The sequence below is a fragment of the Sminthopsis crassicaudata genome, chromosome 2 (assembly GCF_048593235.1).
Source record: "Sminthopsis crassicaudata isolate SCR6 chromosome 2, ASM4859323v1, whole genome shotgun sequence".
In the NCBI taxonomy this organism is placed as follows: Eukaryota; Metazoa; Chordata; class Mammalia; order Dasyuromorphia; family Dasyuridae; genus Sminthopsis; species Sminthopsis crassicaudata.
In genome coordinates, this window is record NC_133618.1 from 343271679 (window position 1) to 343288354 (window position 16676).

Sequence of the window (16676 nt, forward strand, 5' to 3'; positions counted from 1 at the left end):
CAGGGGGAGAAGCAGCAAGAGCAGGAGCAGTGGTAATGGTATGAGTGGCAGTTTGGGAGCCCAGGCAGAGGCAGTGTGGAGGACCCAAGATTCAGTCCCAAGCACCAGTCAGAGCCCTGAGCAGTAGAGGGCAAGGGACCATAGCTTCCATCTCTACATCCAGGTCTTCCTGTTCTCTTGGACTTTAGGGTTAGCTTAGAGGTCTTGGTTTTTCCTAGAAAGTGAGTTGGATGAAGAAAGAAGGAGCCTGGCTGAGATGGGCTGAGTTGGCTTGTTTCTCCGTAGCTGGAAGTCCCACTTGCCTTTTTGGGTCTATGGACTAGAGATGTACTCCTTATGGGGAAAATGTATTCAATTTGTTCAATACTCATGCCTTCTGAAAACCAATTAATGATGAGTACTGAGATACCTGGACATATGAAAACAATATACCTTACATAATGACTAATGTAAATGCAAACAATAACAAAATCAGAATTGAAAGCTTTATCTGAGCTCTTTTGAAATGGAGTGTTAATGTTGGGGAGGAGGGAAAGAATTAGTTCTTTTGTATGCTTATGTTGTCCTGCTGCTGGAGTATGGAGTTGAGAGTATGCTATGTGAACATATTAGGAGCTAATTATTAGACTTCTGTGCTTTTTGTTTGGATTCTTAGTGTCCTAGGCAGTAGGAAGAGCTGAGATTGCTTTATCTCATGCACATAATTACTATTTTAGATATGTTTGAGAGGATATCTTAAACTGGATTTTTTTTTCTTTTTTCTTTTTTTTTTTTTTCAGAAAAACTGGGGGAAAAAAACCCTTTCATCTTGGTGGTCATATTGATTAGGTAATAGGGAACCTCAAAATGATGAGGTAACTTGAACCAAATCATGAGGTAAATACCTAATAATGAGGTATATACCTCAATAGGATTAAGTGAGGTCTAGTGGCAGGATTCCGGGTACAGGGAGTCACATGGAGCTCCCCTGCAACCCCCTTAGGATTCGGCGCAAGGATACAAAGTTAAATCAGGTCTAGTGGGGGCGAGAGTCCCCTGTAAATGAATTTACAGGCTGAAAACCTAGATGGGTAAAAGATGTTTATTGCCAGGTTTGGAAGCAAGGTTAAGGTCTGGTTAGTAAAAGGTATTAGATAGAGGAAGATATACTCCGAAAGTGGTGGGGACAGAGAATCTCTGATGCAAGCATCTTAGCTGGCATCTTTCTAATCTCTGAACCAAAGATGATTCTAGATTTGCTCCTTTTATCTGATTGAAGAAGTAATGGGTGGAGCTCAGGTTAATTCCTTGAAGGCCAGATTTTTGGTGGGCTTTATCCAAGCCAGCTCAGATCTAGTGGAGGGGCTGGGTACACCCCAAACTAGTTCTGACCAGATCTTGTATCAAAGGGAGCTGAAAACCCAAACCAATTGGGGGCTGGGTACAGCCCAAACTGGATCAGATACAGATCTTTTCCCTTAGGAATATCTTGTCCCAAAGGTAGATCAGACAAGGAATTTTAAAGGGGCTATACCTGCTACAATATGACCTGGCAGTTGAGCATAAGAGGTGCAAGAATTGAGGGTAAGAGATCCTCTCTCTGGTCAATGTCGCAGATCCCTTGAGAAAGAATTCGCAAACCAGAAGTCTGTGAGTGAATTTATTTTCGCTAAGAAGATAGCTTGCTTAAAAAAATTTTTTTTTTATTATAGCTTTTTATTTACAAGATATATGCATGGGTAATTTTTCAGCATTGATAATTGCAAAAGCTTTTGTTCCAAATTTTCCCCTCCTTCCCCTCCCCCCAGATGGCAGGTTGACCAATACATGTTAACTATGTTAAAGTATAAGTTAAATACAGTGTATGTATACATGTCCAAACAATTATTTTGCTGTACAAAAAGAATCGGAACTTGAAATAGTGTACAATTAGCCTGTGAAGGAAATCCAAAATTCAGGCAGACAAAATTAGAGGGATTGGGAATTCTATGTAGTGGTTCATAGTCATCTCCCAGAGTTCTTTCGCTGAGTGTAGCTGGTTCAGTTCATTACTGCTCTATTGGAATTGATTTGGTTCATCTCATTGTTGGAAATGGCCACGTCCATCAGAATTAATCATCATATAGTATTGTTGTTGAAGTATACAACGATCTCCTGGTCCTGCTCATTTCACTCAGCATCAATTCATGTAAGTCTCTCCAGGCCTTTCTGAAATCATCCTGTTGGTCATTTCTTACAGAACAATAATATTCCATAATATTCATATACCACTTCAGCCCTTCTCCAATTGAGGGGCATCCACGGAGTTTCCAGTTTCTGGCCACTACAAAGAGGGCTGCCACAAACATTCTTGCACATACAGGTCTCTTTTCCTTCTTTAAAATCTCTTTGGGATATAAGCCCAGTAGTAACGCTGCTGGATCAAAGGGTATGAAGAAGATAGCTTTCCTAGTGGGCAAAAAATCTTGGCCGGATAGTTTTTTGAAGGTGGATTTATGCTGTGAAGAAAATATCTTCATCAATGGGCTAATTCCAGAAGGGCAAATAATAGCTTCTGATTAGGAATTAGGCATTGGTGGGTTAACAAATCCTTGATTATATGGGGTAAATATTGGCCTGGGGGCTGGGGAACAGTTTGAGCCACTGAATAGAGGATTATTGGCTGAGATCTCCTGTTGAATAACTTGGTAAGGGTGTTGCCTGGGAAAGGTGTGCCCCTTCCTGGGTTTGAGATCCAGGAATTCCCCCCCAGAGGGGGGAGGGACAGTTTCAAGCCCCTCCTCCAAAGGTTAAAGAGGACACAATTTATGTCATTTTCCCCTCCAAGTAGTCCCCCCCCAAAATTCATTTGGGGCAACAGGGATGAAGGTCTTATCTTCTGTAGTTGCTTGAAGCTGACAAGGGGCATATAGCCCCAATGGGGTCTGGACTGAAGAGGGGAGATGAGTGAGTTGTATGCAGAGGCGGCTGTGCCTGGTGCTGAATGTCAGAATCAGGTTTCAGGTAGATTTTAGGTTGACCAAGTGATTGGAAGTTCATGACTCAGAGTCCGGAAGAAGCAGCTCTCATAAGTATATTGAAAAGAGAAAGAATAAACAAAAATGTAGTTAATATGTAGGTTACTAGGGACAGTAACCAGAAACCCACTTGGAGGAAGGCTGGGGGAAGGGGGGAAAGAGATGAGGCTATCATAATTGCCTCTCATCCAAACAGCTTTCCTAGGATAGATATCAAAGAATATTTTCCCCAAATTCTTGATTTTGTTTCCTCAAAGGAGTAGAAGCAATGGGTAGAACATGTGCCTTTCAGTGAGTATGATTTCTTTTGGCAAAAAACCCTAGAGCCTTAGGGAAAGTTTTTACCCATTTAGAACAGGTATTAACAAAATTGTTTGAATCCCCTGAAAGGGGCACATGTGCAGGCCTTTTCAGAATTTACTGCCTGGGAGCTATATGAGGGAATGCAGAAGTCAGGAGTTGCCATGGTCAGGGGCAAACAGTCCAACAGTCCTGAATGCCCCCATTGCTCATAGAGTTCCCTACCAGGAAAGGCTAAGAAAGAGTTAATTGCTGGCAGGGGTCATGGAATGACATCAAAAAAATCTGGGGAGGAAATGCTAGGATCAAAGTTCTCATCCTTGGATGATAAAAAGTTAGGAAGGAGATTATAGTGACAGAAAGAAGACACAGACAATTTCACTCTTTTTCCAGAGTGCTCACAGGAGTACTCTGAAATACCTGAGAAGTAAAAGCTGGATTGTTTGTCCCTTTGCAAGGAGCTAGGCAGGCTAAGGCAAGGTATTATCTCTTTTAGCAAGCGCCTTGATACCTCCAGAACCTTCTCAGTCCTGCAGGGAAAAGCTTCTACTCAGTAAAGATGTGTACAAAGATCATAAGCAACTTGAGACTAATCTCCTCTGGATATGTGCCCCTTCTCTGAACAGGCTTCAGAAAAGGGGGAGGTTTAATAGCTAAAAGTTGGCTTAAGGATGTTTGTTCTCATGGGCTATAAGGAAGGGTGTAAGAATTAGGGAGCTGGGGGGATCAAAGCCAGGGGTGAATGGGTAGCAACTTCAGCAGCTAGATCTGCAACCCTATTTCCCTTGGCTTGAAGTGAATCTCCCTTCTGGGGTCCTTTACAAAATATGATTGAAACCTCTCTGGGTTTATGAACAGCCTATAGTAACTGTAGAATTTCTTCTTATTTAATAGGGAAATTCTGTGCTGTGGAAAGTCCCCTTTCTTTCCATATAGCCTTATGAGCATGCAAAATATGAAAAGCATATTTGGAGTCTATATAGATGCTCACTCTCATTCCCTTCCACAGTTCCAAGGCTCTGGTTAGGGCAATGAGTTCAGCTTTCTGGGCAGAAGTCCCAGGAGGCAGGATCTTAACTTCTAGGGTGCCATTGAGAGTCACCAAAGAATATCCTGCCCTTCTTTCCCCATTTTCAAGAAAACTTGACCCATCTATAAACCATTCACTATCAGGGTTGTCAAGGATAATGTCCTTTAAGTCAAGTCAGCTGGAGTAGACAGAATCTAAAGCTTCCTCACAATTATGAATAATGTCTCCTCTCTGTTGTTGGGGAGCAGAGTGGCAGGATTAAGAATGGAATACACCTGGAGAGTCAGATGGAATGCCTGATTATCTAGTAAGCCTTCCACTAGCAAGCCACTGATGACCTTCGGCTTCTAAAATACTCTGGACCTGGTGGGGGGTTAAAACTTCTAATGGCTGATCTAGGATGAATTTTGAAGCTTTTTCAATTAAAAGGGGCATAGCAGCCACCACTCTTAAGACAGGAGGGTCATTCTAGGGAAACTGAGTCAAGTTCTTTTGAGAAATAGGGGATGGGTCTGGGATTGCCATGGGAGTGGCCTTGACTGTAGCTCAAGATAAGAATGCAGTTGAGCAGCTTCAAATCTCTTAACTCTCTAGCTGAAAGTCTGCTTAAAAAAATTTCTCAGTCTTGACTAAGTCTGGAGCAGAGAAATCTATTTTCTCCCAAATATGGAAGGGCTTTGGGAGCAGCACAAAAAGACCACCTGGAAGTCTGAGAAGAGAAAATTGGGTCCCCAATTTCACCATTAAACCATGCCCCTAGTAAGGGAGCAGGATAGGAGAAAATAATAAGAAGAGATTATTTAAATAACAGGTCACCAAGCTGGTAAGGCAGAGGAAAAGCCTCCAAACAATTCTTAAATTGCCCATTCTATGGGAGGAGGGGCAAGTGAGACCAGAGTGCCAGAGAGAGAATGAAGAAGTCTTCATAGCAAAGAGAAATTCAGTGGTCTTATCGGCCACATCCAGGGAAAGTCAGGGTTCCCCTGTTGTGGTGGAGTGAGGGGAAGCTTGACCAAGCCCCAAACTCATGCTGGAGGGCAGGGCATTGGAGGGGGGAGGCAGCTTGTTCCCTGTAGGCAATCTCTTCTCCAGTGCCCCTCAGGGCAAGGACTGAGGAGTTTCCTGGTATAGTTTCCTTGACACCTAAAGCACAAACCTCTATGGTTCCGGGAAATGTCAGCAGCCAAAAGTAGGGACTGTTCTTTATATCAAGCTTTAATTTTGCAGTCTCTTGCCTCTGCTGCAGTTTGATCCCTATTATTAAAGACTTCAACAGCTGTTTCTAACACCTGAGGGGGAGAAATGTGAGGACCCAGAACTGGCTTCTGCAGCTTCCTCCATATATCTGGGGCAGAGTGTTTAAGATGAACATCTCTCCAAGAAAGATCAAGGAAGACATTGGACCCCTCAAAAAAACTGGGTGGGGTCCTCAGAGTAATGGCCAGGTTTTTTCTTAGTCTGGGAGAGATTTGATATTGATACTGTTCTGAATGTCTCTCCCTAAGAGTCTGCTTCTCCCGGGGAGCAGAGGTTAAAATCAATGTCCTAAGGAGGAGAAAAAGGGGTCCTACTCCTTGTACCTGAGGGATTGAGGACTGAGGGTTGGGAAGTCTCAGGATCTGGTTCAGGTGAGGGGAATAGATTCAAAGAAATATTGCCAGATATAAGATCCTGTTCTGGAAGGGGTTCAGAAGCTTTCTGATAAGGACTGCATAGGAGTGCAAAGGAGGGATCTTATGTCCCTAGAGGAGCAACAAATTTAAGCAGCATCCTGCTGTTCTGTTTTAATTTAAGCTTTTCAGTTTTGAGATCTTTTAAGCCGAATTTGTCTCTGTTTTTTAAGGGACTTTCTAAGGGAGAATCTTTAGGGGTCAAGGTAAATTGTCCCATTTTGCTACAAGCTTTAGATTCCCAGATTCTATAGCACCTCAACTTTGTCTTTTTGTCAGAAAGTACAGGAATTCATATTTCTTTCAGAGAATTCTGCTCAAGCGTGGAGCTCCCAATGACCCCAATTTTCCCTGGGAATTTTTGGGTGTCTTAGCTATAGAATAGACAAGAAAAGGCTTTACTTCGGCTGGAGTCCTGGGGATCCCTATTCAAGGCCACCAAATGATGAGGTGCTAGAATTGAGGGTAAGAGATCATCCCCTTTGGTCAATATTGCAGATCCCTTGCAAAAGAATTCGCAAACCTGAAGTCTGTGTGGCAAAAGGAAATTTATTTTCACTAAAAAGACAGCTTTCTTTGTGGGCCAAGAATCATTGCAGAATAGGTTTTTAAGGGTAGGTTTACAGAGAAGAAAATATCTTCTTCATTGGGATAATTCTAGAAGGGCAAATAGCTCCTGATTAGGAATTAGCAAAGTGAGTTAACAAAATCTTGGCCTGGGGCTAGGGAAGCAGTTGAGCCACTCAGTAGAGGACTATTGACTGTGCCCCAGGCTGAGATCTCCAATTGAATGAGATTATTTAACTTGGGAAGGGTGTTGTGTGGGAAAGGTATTTGAGACTCAGGAACACTCTCCAAAAGGGAACTCAGTTTCAGCACCCACACCCACCCCCCAAAGATTAAAGGAGACACAATTTACATCAGTTCTAATCCTTTGAATTTTGCTCTCTGAGCTTTGTTACTGTGTCTTTGCTTACAAAGTTTTTCTGTCGGTTTGCCTTGCAGCCTCAGAATTTTATTTTTTTTTTGCTCTTAATATCTCCTTCCACTTTATTCATGTTATTTATCACTATATCTTGATCCATTTTTATGATAAGTCTCTCACCAAAAATATCAGATTTCTCTTTACAGTCCTTTAAGATGATATTTTTATCCAGTCTGATTTGGTTTTTTACTAGGTTTCATTTCCTGAGTTGTAGTTGAAATTAATTTATTTTTCCTTATGCCTTCTTTGGTATTTTAACAATACTTTTTTTTTTTTTTTTTTTTTTTTTTTTTTTTTTTTTTTAGAGCGTTAGAGATGTTTTCTTCTTGCTTATTTCCCTTTCTTTTCCTTTTTTGTGTGAGATTATTCTTTTTGAGTATTTTATTGTGTTTACTGTCTCTTTTCTCTCCTATTTTCTTCCCTCTTTCCTTTTCTCTCTGGGTGTTCCAATTTCTTTTTATTTGGTCTTTTTCATGATCTTTTCCTCTAGCATCTTGCTGAAAATTACCAATGTTACTTTTTAGTTATTTTTTTGAATTAATTTTTATATATTGCAGGTTCATTTGTACACAAGAGGCTGTTACCTTGAGGAGAACATTGACCATCTCTCTGTCCTTGAAACAGAACTCCTCAGGTTCTCAGGAAGTACCAAGCACGTAAGACTAGTGATTGATGGCATGTTCAGGGCTTTCTTGAATAGAGGGAAATTATTACTTAACACAATTTTTTGTGGATATATTTTATGTCATTTACATTTCAAAGGATAACTCTACCTTCTAGGAGAACCAACTCCTTTATAACAAATAATAAGAAAGAAGGGGGAAAAGTTGTTCAATAAAACTAACCAACATTTTGAAAATGTGTGACATAACATATTTTATTCCACATCTGTAGTTTTCTACCTATACTAAGAAACTGGAGGAAGTGCCTTCTTATGATTCTTCTTTGAGGCCAAGCTTGGTTATTATAATTTTGGAACATTTAATTCTGATTGTTTTGTTTTTGTGTTTAATATTTACATTCTAAGCGTTGTGTATACTATTTTCCTGGGTTCTGTTTACTTTTACATAAACCTGCTCAAGTTTCTCTATACTAATGGTTTCTTATAGCACAGTAATATTTTTTGACCCCTACTTACCTCAGTCTGCCCTCCCTTTTATCAGCCTTTATCCTTTCCCCCTTCTATTTTCTTTCCCCTTTCCACTCCTACTTCCTTATAGGATGAGACAAATTTCTGTATCAAACTAAGTATGTGTGATATTCCCCCTGAGTCCAATCTGATGAGATTAGGATTCAAACAATGTTCATCTCCCTCCCTTCTATCCCTCTATTGTAATAAGTCTTTTATGCTTCTTCATGTGTTGTAATTTACCCTATTTTGCTTCTCTTTTTCTTTTCTTCCAGTACAATTCTTTTTTAATCTCTCTTAATTTTTTTTAATATCTTCACATTAAAATAAACTTATATCACACCCTGTGTCTTATGTTAACCTCTTCTAACTTTTGTGACAAAGATACAGTTCTACCATGTAGATATGTCAATATTCTGACCTTTAAATAACATTTTTTCTCTTTCCATTTTTACCTTTTTATGCTTCTCTTTTATACTTGTACTTGAAGATCAAATTTTCTGTTCAGTTCTGGTCTTTTCATCAGAAATTATTGAATCTATCTTATTGAATATCTTTCCCCCTGAAAGATAATGCTGTTTTGCTAGATAGTTGATTTTAGATTTTAGTCCAGGTTCCTTTGCCTTTAAGAATATCGGATTCCAGGTGTGGAAGCTGTTAGTTCCTGGATAATCCTGATTATGGCTCCTCGGTATTTGAATTGTTTCTTTTTGGTTCCTTGTAGTATTTACTCTTTGATCTGAATATTGGAAGGTAGCTACAGTAGTACTTGGAGTTTTCATTTTGGACTCTTCATATGCGTGGATAATTCTTCAACATTACCCCTTGCAAAACCTTGTGTTCCAATTTTCCCTTTTTCCCCACACTCTCCCCTAGATGGCAGGTAGTCCAATATATGTTAAACATGGTAGAAATATATGTTAAATCTAATGTATGCATACATATTTATACAATTGTGCTGCACAAGAAAAATCAAATGAAACCAGTAAAAAAAAAAAAAAAAGAAGCTTAATACAATGCAATTAAGCAGCAACAAAAGGAGCAAAAATGCTATGTTGTGAACCACATTCAGTTTCTACAATCCTCTCTCTGTGTAGATTGGCTCTCTTCATCATTGATTAATTAGAACATATTTGAATCATCTCATTGTCGAAGAGAGATACATTCAATAGAATTGATCATTGTATAATCTTGTTATTGCTGTGTATAGTGATCTGGTTCTGTTTATTTCACCTAGTATCAGTTCAGGTAGGTTTCTCTAGGCCTCTCTGAAGTTATCCTGCTGGTCGTTTTTTATACAATAATAATATTCCATAACATTCATATACCATAATTTATTCAGCCATTCTCCAATTGATGGGCATCCATTCAGTTTCCAGATTCTGCCACTACAAAAAGGGCTGCCACAAACATTTTTGGATACATGGGTCCCTTTTCCTCCTTTAAGATCTCTTTGAAATATAAGCCCAGTTCAAACACTGCTGGATCAAAGGGTATGCACAGATTGATAATTTTTTAAGCATAATTCCCAAATTGCTCGCCAGAATGGTTGGATCTGTTTACAGTTCCACCAACAATCTATCAGTGTCCCAGTTTTCCCACATCCCCTGCAACATTTGTCATTATCTTTTCCTGTCATCTTAGCCAATCTGAAAAGTGTGTGAGATACTAGATCTGGTATCTCAGAGTTGGCTTAATTTGCATTTCTCTGATCAATAGTGATTTAAAGGATCTTTTTATATAATTAGAAATAGTTTCAATTTCTTTATCTGAAAATCATTGATATCCTTTTACTATTTATCAATTAGAGAATGCCTTGAATTCTTAATAAATTTGAGTCAATTTTTTATGCATTTTAGAAAGAGCCTTTGAATGTAAAAATGTTTTCCCAGTTTATTGCTTCTCTTCTAATCTTGTCTGCGTTAGTTTTGTCTGTACAAAAACTTTTTAACTTAATATAATCAAAATTACCTATTTTGTGATCAATAATGATCTCGGGTTCTAATTTGGTCACAAATTCCTTCCTCCTCCATAGGTCTGAGAGGATACTATCATACTTTATGTCTAGATCATGAGCCCAATTTTGACTATTTTGGTATACTGTGTTAGGTGTGGGTCAATGTCTCGTTTCTGCTATATTAAGTTTCCAATTTTTCCAGCAATTTTTCTCAAAGAGTGGATTCTTATCCCAAAAGCAAGGACAATGGCTCTTATTTTTTATAAATAAAAAATTCAGTTCCCAATATATTTGAGAAATGAGGATTTCATCAGAAAAACTTGGCTTCGTAATTTATAATTACAATTGCTAATTCTATTTCCCCTCTATTTAATTTATTCTCTCTCTTTTTTTCATTGTGTCCTTCTTCCAAAGTCAGAAGCAAAAGCTTCTGACCGGTCTGTCCCCCAAAGTGCCCTTTTTTCTATCACTACCCCCTTTACCCATATACCATTCCTCTCCTTTCTTGCAGAGTAAGATAGATTTTTATACCCATATTAAATGTGTATGCTATTTCCTCTTTAAGTCAATTTTGATGAGAGCAAGGTTCATTCCTTCCCCTTCTCCCATATCCCATTCCCCTCCTACTTTCCTGCAGGGCAAGATAGATTTTTTAGGTTCATTTAATCCCTTTTCCCTCCCCTTCTTTCCCTCCACTATAAAACTTTTTTCTTGCCTTTTCTATGGTAGATAACTTACCATTCCATCTCTCCCTTCCCTTTCTCCCAATACATTATTCTCTCACCCCTTGATTTTATTTTTTAGACATTAACCTTTCATATTCAACTCATATTTGTATTCTATCTATCTATCTATCTATCTATCTATATATGCTTTCTCCCTCTATTTTTTTATTATATAATATACCATATGTAGTATTATATTAGACATACAATATATGTGTACATATAGTATATAGTATACATATGTATGTATTTATATACATAAAACATATATACTATAAATATTTTCTGTCAGAATAATGAGGTAGTTCTTAGGAGTTACAAGTATTATCTTCCCATATAGAAAATGTAGATAGATAAATCTTGTTAAGTCACTTATGATTACCTTTTCCTAATATTTAGATTTTCTGTTCGCCTCTAGTCTTCTTTACAAATGCTAGAATATCCTCTATTTTATTGAATATCCACCTTTTCGCCTGAAGAATTATATTTGGTTTTGCTGGATAGGTGATTCTTGGTTGCAATCTTATCTCCATTGCTTTCCATTATATATTCCAAGCCCATCTGTCCTTTAATGTAGAAGCTGCTAAGTCTTGTGTTATACTGAGTGTGACTCCACTATATTTGAATTATTTCTCTCTGGATGTTTGCAATAATTTTTTGACCTAAGAGCTCTGGAATTTGGCTATAATATTCTTGGGAGTTTTCAATGTGGGATCTTTTTTAGGAGCTGATTGGTGGATTTTTATTTAACCCTTTGTTTTAGAATATCAGGACAGTTTTCCTTGATAATTTCTTGAAAGATGATCTTATCCTTTTTTTTTTTTTTCCTTTCAAGTCAGTTGTTTTTGCAATGAAATATTTTATGTTTTTTCCATTCTTTTGGATTTCATTTATTGTATCTTGATTTCTCATAAGGTCATTAATTTTCATTGTCTCAATTCTAATTTTTATGGAATTATTTTCCTCAGTGAGATTTTGTACCTCCTTTCTTATTTGGCCAATTTTGCTTTTTAAGACATTGTTCTTCTCATTTACTTTTTGTATTTCGTTTTTCATCACTCTCAGTTTTCTTCCCATTTTTTTCTTTGCTTCGCTTACTTGATTTTTCAAAATCCCTTTGGACCTCTTCCATAATCTGAGACCAATTCTTATTTTTCTTGGAGGATTTGGACATAGAAACTTTTGACTTTGTTGAAATCTTCTGAGTGTGTATTTTGATCTTCTTTGCCACTATAATAACTTTTTACCTTTCAGAATCTTTTTCTGTTGTTTTTCATTTTTCCAGCCTATTTCTTGATTTTTTTAAAAGTGGTGTTCTATTTCTAGGATTGAGGGTCCCACACTTTAGGAATTTTGTACAGCTCTTTTCAGAGAGATCTTTTTGCAGACCTGTAGTGTGAGCTAGAACTGTTACCCAGATCTGAGCATGGGCAAAGCAACAGAACCTGCCAGAGTGCTAGTAAAGAAGTCCTGCAATCTCCCTCTGACCAGTTGTCCGGCCTCCTCCTACCTGTGAGCTAACATCTCTGGTGTTGTAGCTGTCATGGTAGCTGCTCCTACTACCACATTGCCCTACTATTGATTCAGTGACTTCTAAATCCCAATCCTGACTTGGGGCTTCCTTCACACCCTATTATGTCAAATCTTTCTTGCTGACTGAGAGGCTTGGAGATTGTTGCCACCTCCTGCTTTCCTGGGGCAGGGGCTGGATGGACTGGCATAGCCTGTATGCTGAGATGGTGCTCCATACCCACTTGGTACAACAGATTCCTCCTCCTGACCTTCTAAGCTACCATTGGTTAGAAAATTGTTTTATTTTTTTTTAAAGGCTTCTGATGATTTAAAATTTGTTTTAGAGTCATTATTTAAAGATATTTGGAGGTGTCCAGGGAAGAACTCAGGCATGTTCCTACCTTTCACCTTGCCATCTTGGCTCCACCTTCCTTGGTATAATCTTTCAGTGTATTTTATTTTCTGGTTCTAGGCTTTCAAGTCAGTTTTCCTTAAAGATTTCTTGAAAGATGTTGTCCAGGCTCTTTTTTTTGAGTCCAATAGTCCTTAAATTATTTCTCCTGGATCTATTTGCCAGGTGAGTTGTTTTTCTGATATTTTATATTTTCTTCTATTTTTTTCATTTTAAAAATTTTATTTGACTGATTCTTGATGTCTCTCGTTGAGTCGTTTGCTTCCATTTGCCCAATTTAATTTTTTAAATTTAAATTTTTAATGAATTATTTTTTTGGGTTAGCTTTTTATCTCCTTTTCCATTTGGTCAATTATAGTTTTTTTTTAATTATAAATTTTTATTTACAAAACATATGCATGGGTAATTTTTCATCATTGACTCTTGCAAAACCTTCTGTTCCAACTTTTTCCCTTCTTCCTCCCTACTCCCTCCCCTAGATGTCAGGTAGTCCAATACATGTTAAATATATTAAAATATATGTTAAATACAACATATGTATACATAGATATACAGTTATCTTGCTGCATAAGAAAAATTGGATTTAGAAAGAAGGTAAAAATAACCTGAGAAGGAAAATAAAAATTGCAAGCAGACAATAACAGAAGTAGTGGAAATGCTATGTTGTCTTCCACACTCATTTGGTTTTCTTCATTACTGAACTGATTTGGATTATCTCATTGGTAAAGAGAGCCACGTCCATCAGAAATGATCATCATATAGTACTGTTGTTGAAGTGTGTAATGATCTCCTGGTTCTGCTCATTTCACTTAGTATCAGTTCATGTAAATTTCTCCAGGCTTCTTTGAAATCATCCTGCTGGTAATTTCTTACAGAACAATAATATTTCATAATATTCATATTTATTCAACCATTCTCCAATTGATGGGCATCCATTCAATTTCCAGTTTCTAGCCACTATAAAAAAGGCTGCTACAAACATTTTTGCACATATGGACCCCTTTCCCTTTTTTAAGATCTCTTTGGGATATAAGCTCAACAGTAACATTGCTGGATCAAAGGGTATGGACAGTTTGATAACTTTTTGAGCATAGTTCCAAATTGCTCTCCAGAATGTTTGGATTCATTCACAATTCCACCAACAATGTATCAATGTCCCACATCCCCACCAGCATTTGTCATTATCCTTTCCTGTCATTTTAGCCAGTCTGAGAGGTGTGTAGTGGTATCTCAGAGTTGTCTTAATTTGCATTTCTCTCATCAATAATGATTTGGAGCATCTTTTCTTATGACTAGAAATAGTTTCAATTTCTTCATCTGAAAATTGTTCATATCCTTTGATTAATTATAATTTTAAAGTAGTTATTTTGTTAAATGGACTTTTTTCCAGTTCATCAAATCTATTTTTTTTTAAATTAAAGCTTTTTATTTTAAAAATATATACATGGCTAATTTTCAGCATTTACTCTTCCAAATCCTTGTGTTCTAATTTTTTTCCTTCTTTCTTTCCACTCCCTCCCCTAGAATGCAGTGATCCAAGATATGTTAAACATATGCGATTCTTGTACATATATTTCCACAAATATCATGCTGCACAAGAAAAATCAGATGACAAAGAAAAAAATGAGAAGGAAAACAAAATGCAATTAAACAAGAACAGTGGGTGAAAATACTATGTTGTGGTCCACAATCGGTTTCTACTGTCCTATCTCTGGGTGCAGATGGCTCTTGTCATCACAAGGCCATTGGAACTGGCCTGAATCATCTCACTGTTGATGAGAGTCATATCCGTCAGAAATATTCATCATATGTTTTTGCTATTGCCGTGTATAATGTTCTCATGATTCTGTTCATTTCACTTAGCATCAGATCGTGTTAGTATTTTCAGTCCTCTCTGCCCAAATCTAATTTTTTAAGGGTCAGAGAGTAAAGCATAAGAAGAATGGAAAGGTAAAAGGGGGAAAGGATTAGGTGATGAAGATGTCTAAATGCCAAACAAAACATTTTGTATTTAAACCTACAGGCAATAGGAAGCCTCTGAAGGCTATTGAGTAGAGGTGACATAATCAGATCTTCTCTTTAGAAAATTCCCTTTAGTGACTGAATGGAAGGTGATTTGGAGGGGAGAGCAACTTGTGATAGGTAGACTCACCAGCTGACTATTGTACTGGTATAGGCATGAAGTGATGATAACACTTGAGTGATGGCAGTGTCAGAGGAAAGAAACAGGCATATTTGAGAAATGTTGAGGTGAAATTGAAAGGCTTTGATAATAGATTGTATATGGAGGATAAGAAATAATGAGTCCACATTGTGAGCCTAAAAGACCTTGAAGATGGTGTACAGTGATAGAGAAGATAGGGAGTAGGGAAATATTTCTGGAGAAAGTTAGTGAATTCTGTTTTGGATGTATTGGATATTGAGTCTGCTAGGCATCCATTCAGGATGTCTAAAAGAATAGAATCAGCAGAGAGTTTGTTGAGAATTGTCAATGGAAAGATGGTAATTAAATTTATGGGATCACCAAGTAAAGTACTATGGAGGAAGAAGAAAAGGTGGACAAGCAAAAATGATCCAAGGATAAGGCATGGTTGGGTGTAATCTCTGTTAACACAAATACTTTAAGAGGCTAGGGATTCAAGAAAGGTGGTCAGTATAGGATTGAATTGATTCACAATGGCTTCCAAAATCGGAAAAAAGAGGATAGGGGAAGTGGCCTGAGAATTGAGCAGTCAAAATATTATAGGTCACAGCAGGAATGAGGAGTAGAGCTTTGTAAAGGAAGCCAAAGGAAAAATTGAAGTTAATAGAACCTGATTAAGTAAGGGTGTTTTGGAACTCTTGAACATAAAGATTTGTATATTTGTGGATGAGAGCATCTTTATTTATTTTTATTTTATTAATTTTATAATTATACATTTTTTGACAGTATATATGCATGAGTAATTTTTTTTTATAACATTATCCCTTGTATTCATTTTTCCAGATTTTCCCCTCCCTCCCTCTACTCCCTCCCCTAGATGACAGACAATCTCATACATTTTACATGTGTTACAGTATAATTTAGATATAATATATGTGTGTAAATCCAATTTTCTTGTTGCATGTTAAGTATTGGATTCCGAAGGTATAACCTTCAGGTAGATAGACAATAGTGCTAATATTTTACATTCACTTCCCAGTGTTCCTTCTCTGGGTGTAGTTGTTTCTGTCCATCATTGATCAGCTGAAAGTGAGTTGGATCTTTTTTATGTTGAAGATATCCACTTGCATCAGAATACATCTTCATACAGTATTGTTGTTGAAGTGTATAGTGATCTTCTGGTTCTGCTGAGAGCATCTTTAAAGGCATGTCCATCTTTGTGTGGCTGAGGTGTGGTGGAGTAGCTCATGGAAAATGAATGTTTGAGGGAAAGTCAATTTTGTACATTGAAGTTCACTAGTACAAAGGCAGGAGTTGAGGAGAAAACATTGAGAACCGGTATTTTGGGAACAGAAGGAGAGTGATCTGGGGATCTTTAGACATCAGGTACTAGGATTTTGATTAGGTGATGAATATGAATGGCATGAACCTCAAAGGAAGACAGGTTACTGAATGATGGAAGTAGGGAGAGAATCTGGAAGTGGTGCTGGGGAGCAAGGATTATTCTCACTCTTCCATCCTGATCATTGAATTGAAAAGTGTGAATAAAGATGCAGTCAGTATGAAACAATGGTCAGAGACTTTGTCTTCTGAAAGGAGGAGCCAGGTTGCAATAAGATGTAATAGGTGGAAGGGAAAGGGAAAGGGAAAGGGAAAGATAAAGAATGAAAGGAACTTCGTTATTTAGGGAATGGAATTCCAAAGGGCACAGTGGAAGGATTGGTTGGAAACTGGGCTTGAAGTTTAAGAGGGATAAGAATGAAGAGTTGTATAACTGGGAATGGGAAATGTTCCTTTTTGCACCAGATTCTCTGCGT

The 16676-nt window shown here is 37.7% G+C and overlaps 1 protein-coding gene across 3 annotated transcripts in view; it reads left to right on the forward strand.

Moving 5' to 3' along the window:
• The window catches only part of TEDC1 (tubulin epsilon and delta complex 1), a 63403-nt gene that overhangs the window by 24781 nt on the left and 21946 nt on the right, over window positions 1-16676 (forward strand). For 2 of the 3 annotated variants that reach the window (XM_074290615.1, XM_074290617.1), the window contains one exon: window positions 7539-7637. The exons of the other annotated variant lie outside the window; for it this stretch is intronic. In XM_074290615.1, the coding sequence (XP_074146716.1) occupies window positions 7539-7637 (99 nt within the window). The remainder of the gene's footprint in view (window positions 1-7538; window positions 7638-16676) is intronic. 3 annotated transcript variants of the gene reach the window in all.